A 14,242-nucleotide genomic window follows, 5' to 3' on the forward strand; every position below is an offset into this window, starting at 1 on the left:
AGCCTGATTTGACTGCCAATCTCACGGTCGAATTGTCACAATGTCTGAAAATGTGCTTATGAAACAAAGGATCAGTCCATCGGCCCATATAGGGGTGCTAAATGTTTGATGTTACAAAGAACTGCTTGGTTTTTCCCAATACATGAAATATATACTATTTTGGTATAAATATCTGACTGTACATACAGTCTATGATATCAGCCTATTGCTAATACTGGTAATAAAAATTAGAAGTAAGCGTACTAATGTGGACACAAATCAGAAGTGCCGGCAGTACTGGTGGGCAATGGTGAGTACCGGCCCATTTCAGGCACTGTGAATATGTGAAAGCACAACCCAGCATCTGTCTCCAGTGTGGTTGAGAAAAGCAGTGAGAGATGAAAAGGAAACAGCTTGTCATAACATAAGTAGATCCTTTTCAAAGATGACAGCTGCACTGACTGCATTTAGTCAAGGTTTAAAATACCAAAAGGATCATTTCTCTTAGAGTACTAAATGGGAGACGTAAACATACCATATAATCTCAATGCCAGTTGGCATACTTCTGTTGTGGTAATAAATTATAAGTGCATTTATTAGATAACATTGATTGATAATAATGATTATGCCATCGTGAATGTGGTTAAACTGTACAGTAACAAATGGAAATCAAAGACTTACTTGTATCAATACAAATAAAACTAATTAAATGATTGCACCCTGAATCAAACTCAAATTGATACCTGGAGATCTCCAGCCCAAAGCAATACTGGACACGGAGAAGTTAATTGGATAAAATAGTAGAGGATCACACAAAAATTTTTTAAAAAAATTAGCAATAACACACTGGGATGCAGCATTAAAGCAATCTCTTGTTGCAGATTTAGACCAGGCCAAAGCCATAGAGTGTTTAGTGTATCATTGTGCAAATGTGACATAATCTAAGCAATTGATCCAAGCTTTAATGTTCTGTAATATGATAATGGCTATGTGCTCAGGTTGTCACAATTCTGATATATTCAATTATGTTTGCATAGTGTCAAGAGAGAGGTTGATTTGACTCAGTGATAGTTTTCAAAGATGTATTTTTGAGGTGATGCTTAATTGTACATGTGTGTGCATATAATAATAATAAAAATAAAAAAAGGATTGTGAAAATCCAGAACTTAGCCAAAGAATTTGAACCGACAAGTTCTCAGTCCCTCCCCCCTTTCTGCTAAAGGCCCAAACGGTCTCCTTAGCCCCTCCCCCCACAAGGGAGAATGAATGCGTGTGCATGAGCAGTGATTGACACGCAGTTAGACACCCCCCCCTGGCCCTGATTGGAGGATGTGAACAGGGAGCTGTGGATTTTTGCAAATCGCACTACAGGCTGTAGATGGTGCTGGAGGAGCTGGATTATTTGTTTTCTAATTACCTGCTTCATGTAGTTCTACTAAAACATAGGGTCAGTTTCAGCAAATATGATAGAAAGTTAGTGTTATAAGTCTTACCTACTGCATCTTTAATATTAATACAGAATTCCCCTTCTGGGGATCAATAAAGGCTTATCTTAATGTGTCTTAATGTCAGTGGAGGTGAAAGGTGTTTTATTGGATTATACTTGATGTAGCTTTATACTTGATTGGTGTCCCTACAGCTGGGAGGAGGCCTCGGGGAGACCCAGGACTAGGTGGAGGGATTATATCTCTAACCTGGCCTGGGAGCGCCTCAGGGATCCCCCAGTCGGAGCTGGTTAATGTGGCCCGGGAAAGGGAAGTTTGGGGTCCCCTGCTGGAGCTGCTACCCCCGCGACCCGACCCCGGATAAGCGGATGAAGATGGATGGATGGATGGATGGTGTCCCTACAGTAATAAGCCAATAACAAATCTTAAATCTTGGACAAAAATAAAAAAAAAAATATTTTTGGTTGAGTATGGTTTCGTCAATGACAATACTCAAAAGTAAAAGCATTTCAGTGTGCACCCAACATATGTTAATGTAATCCATGAGGGAATATTGTAGTGGTAATGGACTTTTATTCCCATTTGTGGATAAATAACAAATATAACTAGAACTGCAAGCAGTTATGACGGGGCCCAAGCCTCCGATGCCAGTCGCCCCCGACACCCTGGGGAGCTGCGCCAGTCGCCCCCGATGACCCGGGGAGCTGCGCCAACTCTGTGGGTGCTCACAGGCGCCCTTTAAAAAAGAAAAAAGTAGTCAAAAATTGTTTGCATTTCAGAACCTTGGACAGCATCCGATGCGAACACACACGCCTATTAACTCGATAATTTAGCCGTAAAGTAGGCTTTCAACTCAGGACAGCAGCACTTCTCACAAATACAGATGGGATTGGAGATGAAAAGTTTAACTTGCACGTAAACGCGAGCAGCTTCGTAGGAAATTAAGAATCAATGACACCAACATAACCAATCACACTATGACAGACGCTCCACTTAGCACCAACTGCAATGTTTAATTGCACAGTATCGGTGCCTATGAATGGTGTTGATTTTGGATTGAAAACATGAGAGTTGCATTTATCCACTGTGAAGGTTGTAGAAACTTTGTCAGGTGGGTTAAGAAGCTTGTTTATTGTAAAAAACCAGGGGAGCATGCAAAAGCAAAAACCAAAACATAACTGTAGGAGGCAAACCTCAGGAAATATTGAGAAGTGTGAGCTGCAAGGTCTGTGGTACATTCCCATTGCAAATATTCCATTTACATCGATTGAGTAAAAGGGCCAAAACTGGTCTATGTTGATTATAGTGCCCCCTAATGGCCGATCTTTGCCAAATTTGGTACCGAGCTTCAAAGTGGCATGCCGAATGAGCAACACATGTTTTGTGTTGATTGCATTTACTGTGGAAGAGATATTGCAATTGGAAATTTCCCATTTAAATGCATTGAGTTTTTGGCCAAAACAAATAAACGTTGCTTATAGCGCCCCCTAATGGCCAATCTTGGCCAAATTTGGTACAGAGCATCGTAGTGGGATGTTGAACAAGGATCTCAAGTCCTTTGCTGATTACATTTCATTTGGCTGAATTATGATGTGTGTGTCGTAGCTAGCTAGGAAAATTTATTTGGTCGTCAAATGCGCATACTTTAACGTAGCAAAATTCTTTGAGTAACTTTTGGTCAGGACCATCTGGATATGCTATATACCAGGTTTCGTGTAGATCAGTCACACGGCCTAGGACGAGTTCGAAAAAGTTGGTTTTAGACATTGCGCAATCCTGCGAAAAACAGTTTTCAGCCGAAATGGGCGTGGCCTATATCATGTGATTCAGCTTGATTCAAGGAACACGTGGATTTTAATGTGCGATGTATAATGTGGGAGTTAAAGGCAAAAAAAAACATAGCGCCACCTAGTCCACATGTGTAATTTTTGGTAGGTGTGGTCCATGACCAATTGTCCATCTACCCTGTTAATTTAAAGTTGTTCACATTAGTGTAAGTGGTGAATCTAGACTTGACTCCCATAGGCCACGCCCACTTTGACCCCTCTAGAGATGGCCTCAGGAGTGTTCCTAGATGGTACCCATCAAATTTTGTAAAAATCGGATGAGCCATTCATGAGATAAACTTTTCGTACTTGTAGCGCCCCCTAGTGACCAATTTTCGTAAAACACGTGGGGGACCTCCAGAGGTCATGCCAAACAAGAATCTAAAGTTTGGCGTTGATAGAATTTATTTTGGCCGAGATATGGCAAAGTTGGTGTTTTAATAGTTAGCTACACAAATGCGCAATTTTTATCCTATAAAAATTCTTTTTTATCCTATAAAAATTCTTTTTATTAACTTTTTGTCAGGTCGGTCTGGAGATGCTACGGTCCAAGTTTCGTGCAGATCGGTCGCACGGTCTAGGAGGAGATCGAAAAAGTAGGTTTTCGATAAATCGCGATTTTTCGCGCATAAAAGTCTGGGCGGAAATGGGCGTGGCCTATATCACGTGATTCAGTTGGATCCAGGGAACGCGTGGATATATGGTTTTTAACTGTCCGGTGTACTTTGTGGGAGTTATAGGGCCAAATGCATTTATTCTGCTATAGCGCCACCTAGTGGTGGAAGTGGGTCAATTTTTGCGCCTGAGGTCCTTGCAGAGTTTCAGACCAGTCCTGAAAACGGCAACCCCCCACCATGTACAGTTTAGGCTGTAGTCGGAGTCTTAGGCGGATAATAATGGGGAAGGGAAAAAAAATAAAAAAATCAGTAGAAAAACAATAGGGTTCCACAGCTCCGCTGGAGAAGTGTACTGCGTTGCCTTGCATACACGGTTCTCATGTCCCCTCGGGCTTGGACCCCTAATAAGTCAATTATTTTATACTGTACGTGTTACACATTGTATAGGGATATTCTGTCAATAAGAGCCTGTACATTTTGCACATTGTTCTGTCAAACTGCAAGTTATAAAAGGTAAATTTCCTTTTCCCTGGAAAATAACATTCCAGACTGGGGCTAAACCCTGACAAATACAGCACACTAAAAAAATAGTCTCTTTTGTTTGTTTGACTCCTGAAGCCGACAGGCACTTGCTCTTGTCAGCTGTTACCTTCATCTGATAAAAGCAATGACCCTTGCAGACCCTACTGATCCCTATCTTTCAGAGAGTGCAAAATCAGACACACTCATTGTTATAGAAAGTGCTGCACCTGCTGCATTTAGGGAGCTCTAGAGCGATGCCATCGGTGATCGGTTCAGGTCTCAACACCACCTTTCATGATAACATCACCAAAGGAGACAAGGGCCATTTTATACTTGAACAAAGAACAAAAAGCCAAACGTTCCTGTTGTACCTTGTCCTTATTATCATACGTATGTTAGACTGTAGGTTTACTTCAATGGACATGACATTTTTGGTATACTATAGAAATTCAGCATTAAATAAAGTCCAGGTTTTCATGAAGTTTGACCAACTGAGGAGACTTACTTGTCTTTGAAACAAGGTGAGGCTAAGGGAAGATGACATGTTTTAAGTGAACAGAGGGCAGACCTGGGGAAACAGTGAGGAACTCATCTTCTTGGATTAGATCTACTTGTATAACCCAATGACCTGGGTTGGCACAGCACAGGGGACAATGTGCGAGTCTTTGGCTTGTCTGCAGCCCCTGGACGGCCGTGGTGCTAAAAATTAATTAGAATAACATCATGTAAGTAGGTGAGACGCTCATGGGGACTCAAGTAGATAGACATGATTAGCCATAGCCTGTAAGATTAATGAAGACCTTCACAGGGAGATTATATTGACTGAAGCTGATTATGCTTGAGACCATTTATTCAGCGGAATATCATTACAGATAGAACAATCCATACATCATATGCAACCTCACCTCACCTCCTATCCCGGCAGACTTACTAAAACCCTGTCTTTTTTCCTGATGCTTGGTGTACTATGGAAATTGTATGAGTTGCTTCAACCTTGCCAGATTAACGATGACACTGCAGTATGATGTATGGTATTAGGTTGTCATGCCTCTTGATGGGAAGACTGGGAGTCTCTATCCAGCATGCTCTGTTACCGATATTCATTCTTTAAATGCAATGCCCATATTGGAGGTGCGACATAATTCGACAGTGACATTACGCAAAATTGGATGTCACACGTTTTTCTGTATCTAAAATATTAAAGTGCTCATATTACGTACATTTTCAGCTTCATACTTGTATTTAGAAGTTATTTCAAAATGGGTTTATATGGTTTAATTAAAAAAAAAACACCATATTTTTGTTGTACTGCACATTAGGGTTGGGTACCAAACCCTGTATTTTTACCAGTACCGACTGAATCAAGTCAATATTACAGAGTATTGGCTCACGTAAAATAAAACGGTGTCAAATTTCGGTACCTGAGAGCGCGCAAGCTTATCTGTCCTCTCTGCATGTTGACAGAGAGCAGAGGTCCGACACACACATGCGCAGAGGTGCGGACGGAGCAAACTACGTCGGCTCGGCAGTTTTGTAGAAGTCACAGTGAGTCACGGCAATGCCGATAAAGTGGTTTCAAGTGTGGTTACAGTTTTTCAAAACTTCACGCAGACACCATTCACTGCGATATGATATTAATGGCGAGCCGAAAGCAGTCGCTGTGCTGTTGACGTTACACTTCCTGTGAGACAAGCAGGCACAACAGTGGTTTCTATGCCCTGGGGACTGACTGACAGGCTGAAGGCAACTTTATTTCTATAGCACCTTTCAGCAACAAGGCAATTCAAAGTGTTTTGCATGAAACAAACAACAAAAACGGTCATGATGAAAATAAAACATACAAGAATAACATAACAACAACATTGAATAATTATTCAATTTAATAGGTTGTAGGGAGGGGTTTTATTTTTATTTAATTTCTGTCAGTGTAAAACATTCTAAATAAATAATGTTCCAAGTAAATAGGTTTGGAATTATTTTTACAACTGAAATAATTTGTTTGTAATTACAGAGGGAAAGTACTGAAAAAAGTACCGTTGGGTACCGGGAACCGAATTTCAGGTACTGGTATCGGTACTGATATTGTTTCAGATGCAAAAGGTACCCAACCCTACTGCACTTTGCTGCAGCTCCTCTTTTCACCCTGTGTGTTGAGCTCTCTGTTTTAGCTACAGAGTGAGGCATCTCACTTCTGTTCCATCTTTGTTGGGAGTCGCACATGCGCAGTACCTAGGTAAGCACTACATGTCAGTCAGAAGCAGAGTTTGAGGGCGTGCCACACTACCAGCTAGGCGTACATTATAACGTGTGTTACAAAGTGACGCAGGTTTGTCACAGAAGTAAAGGCTGGACTACAATAGAGCTGCTTGGAGCAGTGTGTGAACAGTGTTTTCTGTTGGAGATGGTAAGTCCCTTTGGGGTGGACTTTGGGATTTTTCACTTTGTAAACCTATAACGTGCACAAAAAAGATATACAACACAATAAAGGAAAGGGAAAATGCCAAAGAGCATAATATGAGCACTTTAAGCAAACGACAACAACCTTTTGTAATTGACTTAAGGCTATGTGGAACATGATAGCAAGACTAGAGCTGCAAAGATTAATCGATTCATTTATTGGTTGTCAACTATTGAATGAATCACCAACTATTTTGATAATCGATTGTTAATCTGTTTGAGTCATTTTTTATGTTTGTCAATTGAATATTTTTTAGTTTCTTCACACCTCTGAGTTGTGGAAAAAGACATTTGAGGATGTCATCTTGGGCTTTGGGGAACACTGATCCAAATTTTCCTAAATTTTCTGACATTTTATAACAAACAACTAATCGAGAAAATAATCGAATATGAAATTAATGAAAATAATCGTTAGTTGCAGCCCTAAGCAAGACTACATTTTAACAAGCTTTGCCGTCAGCACATGGGCTCAATGTAGATCGGTGTACTCTGAAATGTCAAATTCAAAATCCCAGGTACTGATTGTAGTTTTGATCACTGTACACAACACATTTAATTGAAGAGTTGAATGTTGACCCCAACTTCTCATGGTTACAGAAATCAACTACTACTTTTTTTTGGGGTACTGGGATGCCTGGGCATTAACCTCTCTTGCTTGGGAGTAACTTTTAACAAAGCTCTATTTTAATGTTTAAAGGTAGCCTATACATTGGCAGCAATATATTCATTTCATGGTCAAGCTGTGTAGTGTGTAGTGCATGCAGATACTCATCCATTTCCCCGTACGCAACCATATTTCTAGTGCATGACTCTTTTGCCCTTGGTGAAAATGACTTCATGCATCACTTATACAGCACTACACATATTCCCAGCAACACATTTAATATTGAGATAACTCAGAGTTAGCTGAGGAACAATTGGATTACCATTCCACACTTAACACTCCAAGCAACAATGTATTTCAATCGGGGGGGGGGGGCGGATGGCCCCGACATCATGCCTGCCCAGCCCACTTTTAAACATGAAAGAAATTGTGCTGCCCTCTCTGCTACTGCATGATTTTAATATCTATGGAATGAATGAGGACTAGGCGGTGGAGACAGGTACAGAGGAAATAAAATAGAACAGGGGAACAGATGTCTTCAAAAGGGAGTGTCTTTCAGAATATTGAGAGAGAATAGTAGCTCAATAATCCATTACACAAGCCATCCTGTCAAAAGTACCATAATAGACAGACTGTTTCACACCTCTGGGAGTGGCTGATCAAGGTTTCTGCTGCTGATATTACTGAAAATTAGTTTGAAGTGTGACATTTTTACTAAAACTTGACATATTTCTGACAGTTGTGAGCTCTTAAAGCATACTCGGCTCAAAGTGCTTTTTGGAAAACCTCAACTTTTACCTATGCTCCAACATTAGTAGCAATTGTTGTTTGGTAAAATGAACAACTCTCATTGTGGCGTCAACATCAACTAGGGCTGCTCGATTATGGGAAAAAATATAAATCACGATTATTTCTGTCAATGTTGAAATGACGATAATTTAACACGATTACTCGTTGACTTCTGGAAAGATGCTGCAATTATTGAACTTAAAAAACAGAAAAAAAATTGAAACACACACACACACACACACACATTCCCTTAATACTTTTCCTGTTGAAACTATTTTCCCCCCCCCCCCATTCAGAACACAAGAGAAAATAAGAGTTTACTTGCAAAACGCAATGAGCTAAATAATGGTTTTTCTCGATTATTCTGTTTTTGTGATCATTGGAAGCCAAAATCATAATCACGATTACATTTTGATTAATTGCACAGCCCTAGCACAAACCACTAAGTCCCTGTTTATAACACTTGATAAACTAGTTTGAAGTGCTCATATTGTGCTCATTTTCAGGTTCATAATTGTATTTAGAGCTTGTACCAGAATAGGTTTACATGGTTTAATTTAAAAACACCACCATCTTTTTGTTGTACTGCACATTGCTGTTAGCCTGACAAGCCAGACCCACATCAAGATGTTGGGTCTGGGAACTCACCATTGGCAGGGTTCAATCCGATTGGGCGGGATAAACGGTTGTCTTTCAAATTCCCTCTGCACGCAATAGGATAGCTCTACAACCAACCAGAACAACGCTAGTTGATAGATTAAACGTGTCTGGTCGGCAAAACTCCGAACACATCTTCCTTTTTTAAGGAGGACTTCAGTGCCGTTCTTTGTTCTTTTCTCAAAGAAAAGCTTAACTCCAAGTCTCCAGAGTCGCGGCCAAAGCCGATTTGAAAGACCACCAGCCATCGTCTTCGTTTAAGTAGCAGGGAATTCACGCGGAACCGCCGTAACTCTGCCGTCATTATGTTAAGCCCGCCCACCGACTCTATACACGATGTGATTGGCCCGAAAGGGTGCGTCTAGATTTCTAGGCTATATTGCTGCAGCTCCTCTAGCTTTTTTTTCTAATGTAATTCTTAGTTAAAAAAAAACTGTAGCTCAAGCTACCGTACATGTTTTTATGTAGTCTTTGTGTTTCTATACGGTTTATAAAGTTAGAGTATACAAACTGGTGTTAAAGTTACTATTAAGCATCTCTAAAAAGTAAGTTTAGTTTTTGACAATACTCGCAATAATGGGAATACTTTTTGTGTATTAAGGTTAGAAACTGGGCAAGGATAAAGGTCACAATATGGCTTGGATTCATATTTTTCCCTGAATCGTGCAGGCCTATATGAAATACTGATAACACTAATACTTTACAGTACCTGAGGTCTATTCATTGTCCAGTCCTACAGAATGAGTCTCTGCTCATGGGGTTTGCCACAACAGCACCTACTGTACTGTAGAAGCCGTGGCCTTTGCCGTTATCTCACATTAATCAGATAGACACCCACAGCAGATGTGTCTGAGAGACCTGGTAAGTGCCTGTGTTGGTCTGAAAAGCTCAGTCATTGCACTTTGCAGTTAAAACACCTTTTCGTTGTCCTTGACTGTGTATCATTCTGAGTCATTCTTGAATCTGATTGACTTGGACTGGCTGACTGGTTTTGCACACAATGAGGTCCAAACCACCAAACTTTTTTTTTTATAAATCTAAAAGGCTGATCAAAAATTAAAAATAAATTCTTTATAGTTTAAACTTGGAGAGGGTGGCAGCACAGTGTGCACATGTAACAACCAGATAACAAAGGCGTCTTGAGGAATGTAATTTTACTGTACTCTATCATGCCTCGATCTGCTTCAAGAATCGCACAGGACCCAGAAGTGGAATTGTCAGTATGGCAATTTACTTAAGTGTGCTAATATCCACCACACTGTCTTGTTCTATGCAGTCAGTGAGGTCCATTGCTGGTGAAGATATCTTTAAAAGATAGCCTCACCATTTCTCTTACAGTACACGTCCCCACACTTCTCTTAAATCACTTCCACAAACTTAATGGGGGAGGCAAGATTTACACTTTAAAAAGACAACTGTTTAAAATGCTTCTGATTAGATTACAAAAACATTTCTAGTGCTTATGCAAACACCACAAGCCTTTCTTAGCGTACATTTATTATAAAAAAAAAAAACTATGTACACAGTACAATATGCATCAGTCTATAACGCTGAATTGGCTTTTTCCACAGACAGCCTTCATACAAGTGGCTAACACTATCTCGGACTATAGACGCCTTACACTGCTCCTTATCTTGAAACAAAGATGTCATCCTGAAACAGCTTTGCTGTTGTTTCACCACTTTGTTGCTTTTTGTACAGCGTATTTTTATCCTGTCTATGCTCACAGATATAGTGGCATGTTTCACGTAGCTCTCTGCTGTGAGCACCGTCCAGCAGAGAGCCACGAAGTTAGCAGATAAAAGAAGAACTTAAATTGCAATTAGTAGGTAAGAAATAGATTGTATAGCACAGTGGCTCCTAAAAAGGGAGGGTGAGCCACAATTAGGTGTTTCCCTGCAAAACAATTGGCAGTCAAATCAGGCTCCTTAGATGACATTGTGGTCACCACAACATATGTCACAACATTTGTCTTCGTTTTGGTAGTTGTGGTGTTTGGTGTGGCTTCATCATTTGTTTTACGTTTACCTCGCAGTCCTTTTACAAACTTGTCTATGCTTTGTAATGTAACTACCGCCCCCCCTCCCAGAGGACATGCCCCTCAGTTTGGGAACCACTGGTATAGCGTTTATGTCTTTTACAATGCAACAAAAAGTTTTTAATTACTTTTTGTATAACATTGTTTAACTTATGGTATTATTCGTTCAAAATTCTTATCGTCGGTTAACAGTTAATCATTAACATTTCTAATGCCAATGATATTCAGAAGACTTGAAAATGAATCATTGCAATATGTACAATATGACCTACAGAAATAGTCCTATGAAAACCAGTTGTCTTACCCAAGGCCAGCATCCTCCAAGTCACTGACTGAAAGAGCAGTAGTGTGACAATGTTGAAAATTCCAGAGCACTCAAGTTACAATGAATAAGCTTGGTTCATCTTCATACTGATTTTGCCCCTTTGCAAGATTTACTGTCAGGGCTTGGTGATGAAGAGGCTTGGACCCAATGCAGTGAAAAAGATTATGCAGTTCAAAAAGAGTTTTATTCCAACCACAAAACACACACACACACACACACACACACACACACACACACACACACACACACACACACACACACACACACACACACACACACACACACACACACACACACACACACACACACACACACACACACACACACACACACACACACACACACACACACACACAGCAAAAGCAAGAATCCAACAAAAGACTAGGGAAACACAGAGACTAAATACACAGGGTAACGAACACTAACAAGGGACAGCTGACACAACAGGTGAAACACATCAAAACAGGCGGGAAAACAAGACAGGAAGTAAAACTAGACAAGACAGGGAGCAAAACAGAGTACTACAAAATAAAACAGGAAACAGACACTAACAAACGTGACATTTACAAGCTATAGTGGAGTCAAGGTGTCAACACAAAACCTCTATATAAAAGATGTCACCTTTTCAAACTTTCCACTTATACGAAGGGAGGACCGTGTTTCCGTCCTTGTATTGGTAGTGCTTATTGTGACAGCTTAACCAAAGCGTGATACTCAACATATATATTAAATACATCTTTCTCCTCTAAAAAGCTCACAACTGGGGCGACCTCTAACTCACCCAGTAAGAGTGTGCGCCCCATGTAGGCTGAGGCTTTTGCAGCGGCCCGGGTTCGAATCCGACCTGCGGCCCTTTGCTGTGTGTCATCCACCATCTATCTCTCACCTTTCCTGTCTATCCACTGTCACTCTGAGATAAAGGGAAAAAAGACCCCAAAAAATAATCTTAAAAATACACAACTGATTCCCTAGAGGCAAGGCGCAAAACTTAAGAAACGGTTGTTTCCATTTAACGAGTGAGGTCAGCACTGTGTTTGACTCCCTGAAACAAAGCTCGGAGTGAGCCACAGGGTGCATGAACCCTCCTCTGGTGGGTTGAAAGAACTATTAAAAGGGCAGAATCTATTAGACCGGCAAACACATGCTCTATACTGACCAAGAGAGACGCTTGATAAAAGATACTTCTCGTAATAATTATTAAGTAGGAAAGTATTTCTCAAGTACTTTGACAGGCTAATGAACCCTGCTGATTCTTTATCTCCATCTTCAAATTATGAAACTGCAGTAGGAATGTGGTCCTGTTACTAGCTGATGCTTTTTCTAAGAGCACCTGCTGTTTACAGCCATCTTACTGAAAAGGCATCGAAACCCCTGTCAAATCTCTTGAGACTCAAAAGCCTAACAGAATAGGAATGTTCAATGAGCCATGGCATCTTCACTTCTACTCAGATTTAAATGCAACATTCTTCATTTCAAAGATGTCGATGCCTCCACTCCAAGTGTGTCCTCTCACATCCCTAAATGATGATCTCCCAGCTGTGTAACATTTACAATATGCTATGCCATTACAGTATATTGCAGTGTGTAGTGTACCATTTCTTCTAATATCACACTCTGAACAAATATTTCTTACCATCATCTCTGAACACTGACATTTGTATTTCTTACCTGAAAGGCTACTGATGACAGACAGGAGGAGAAATGGTTTCCATGGTGACCCCATACTTGTTGAAGAGGGTCCCTTCTGCAAGAATGTTAGCAGGTCTGCTTCTTCATTAAAGCTGTGCCTACAAACAGAGAGAAACATCCATTGGTGGGAGGATACACGTCTGGTTATCACGTACAGTACATCCAGAAGCACACTGTAGAGCTCTACAACTGTCAATCCAAATCACTGTGCTAATATCACTAAATTACATATCTGCATTTCAGATCAATAAATGGGTCATAAAGGATACCCCCATTCCACTAGTTCATGTAAAATAATGAAATAGGTTAGACTTGTTCTTGTGACCTCACTGTGCAAAACATACCTTCACATGGAACACCAGTTTTTATTACCTCTGAAGTAAATTATGTATAAAAAGAAAGAGAAGCTTGCGGAGTCACCAGTGCCTGTATTTTTATTATTATTTATAGAACATACAGTATGTGGTGCAAAAGCAGTATTACTATTCAAAACATTTTTTATTTTAAATATTTAATTTAACATAGACCATGTTGCTGTTTATGTATGTTGCTGGTTTAATGGGTACTACACACACACACACACACACACTTTTTTACCTGCAGTCCATTACAGCTCTTAAAATGTCACACACTCATACACACACACATACAACCACACACACACACTCATGTTCAGAGTATCAAACTGGCACATGTATGCACCAAACACAGTGTGAATGTTTGTACAGCTTGCAGTCTAAAGAGTGTGTTGCTGCTGTGAATAATAATAAATACATGAATTCAATAATCATGTACATAAGCATTTCAGCACAACAAGGTGGCCCGAAAATAATGAACAAGGTGGAGCGCCTGTATAGCGGAATGGCCTTGCACATTGCGTATTAGTTAAACCAGGCCTTTCACTGGGAGGGAATGACACACATAAGTAGGGCTTCAACTAACGATTATTTTAATTGTCGATAAATCTGTAGATTATTTTCTCGATTAATCGATTAGGTGATTGGTCTATAAAATGTCAGACAACGGTGAAAAATGTGTAAAAGTGAAGGAACTAAAAAATATTCACATTTAAGAAGCTGGAATCAGAGAATGTGACTCAAAAATAAATGACTCAAACCGATTAATCAATTACGAAAATAGTTGCCAATTAATTTAATAGTTGACAACTAATCGACTAATCTTTGCAGCTCTATACATAAGGTTCCTGATTGTTTCTGTTCTGGGGTTTCTGTGGTTTGAGCACCAACAAGAAATGTTACACAATACTGAAAGACATGTAAATACACTGTACATG

General features: G+C 40.0%; 1 protein-coding gene across 1 annotated transcript in view; it reads right to left on the bottom strand.

Moving 5' to 3' along the window:
- The window catches only part of cntn5 (contactin 5), a 108,329-nt gene extending 95,289 nt beyond the window's left edge, over nt 1-13,040 (bottom strand). Inside the window, exon 1 of the mRNA XM_078245801.1 lies at nt 12,928-13,040. Within this exon, the coding sequence (XP_078101927.1) occupies nt 12,928-12,982 (55 nt within the window). The 5' untranslated portion in view covers nt 12,983-13,040. The remainder of the gene's footprint in view (nt 1-12,927) is intronic.
- Nucleotides 13,041-14,242: the final 1,202 nt, after the last annotated feature.

The sequence above is a fragment of the Sander vitreus genome, chromosome 3, assembly GCF_031162955.1.
Source record: "Sander vitreus isolate 19-12246 chromosome 3, sanVit1, whole genome shotgun sequence".
Classification (NCBI taxonomy): domain Eukaryota; kingdom Metazoa; phylum Chordata; class Actinopteri; order Perciformes; family Percidae; genus Sander; species Sander vitreus.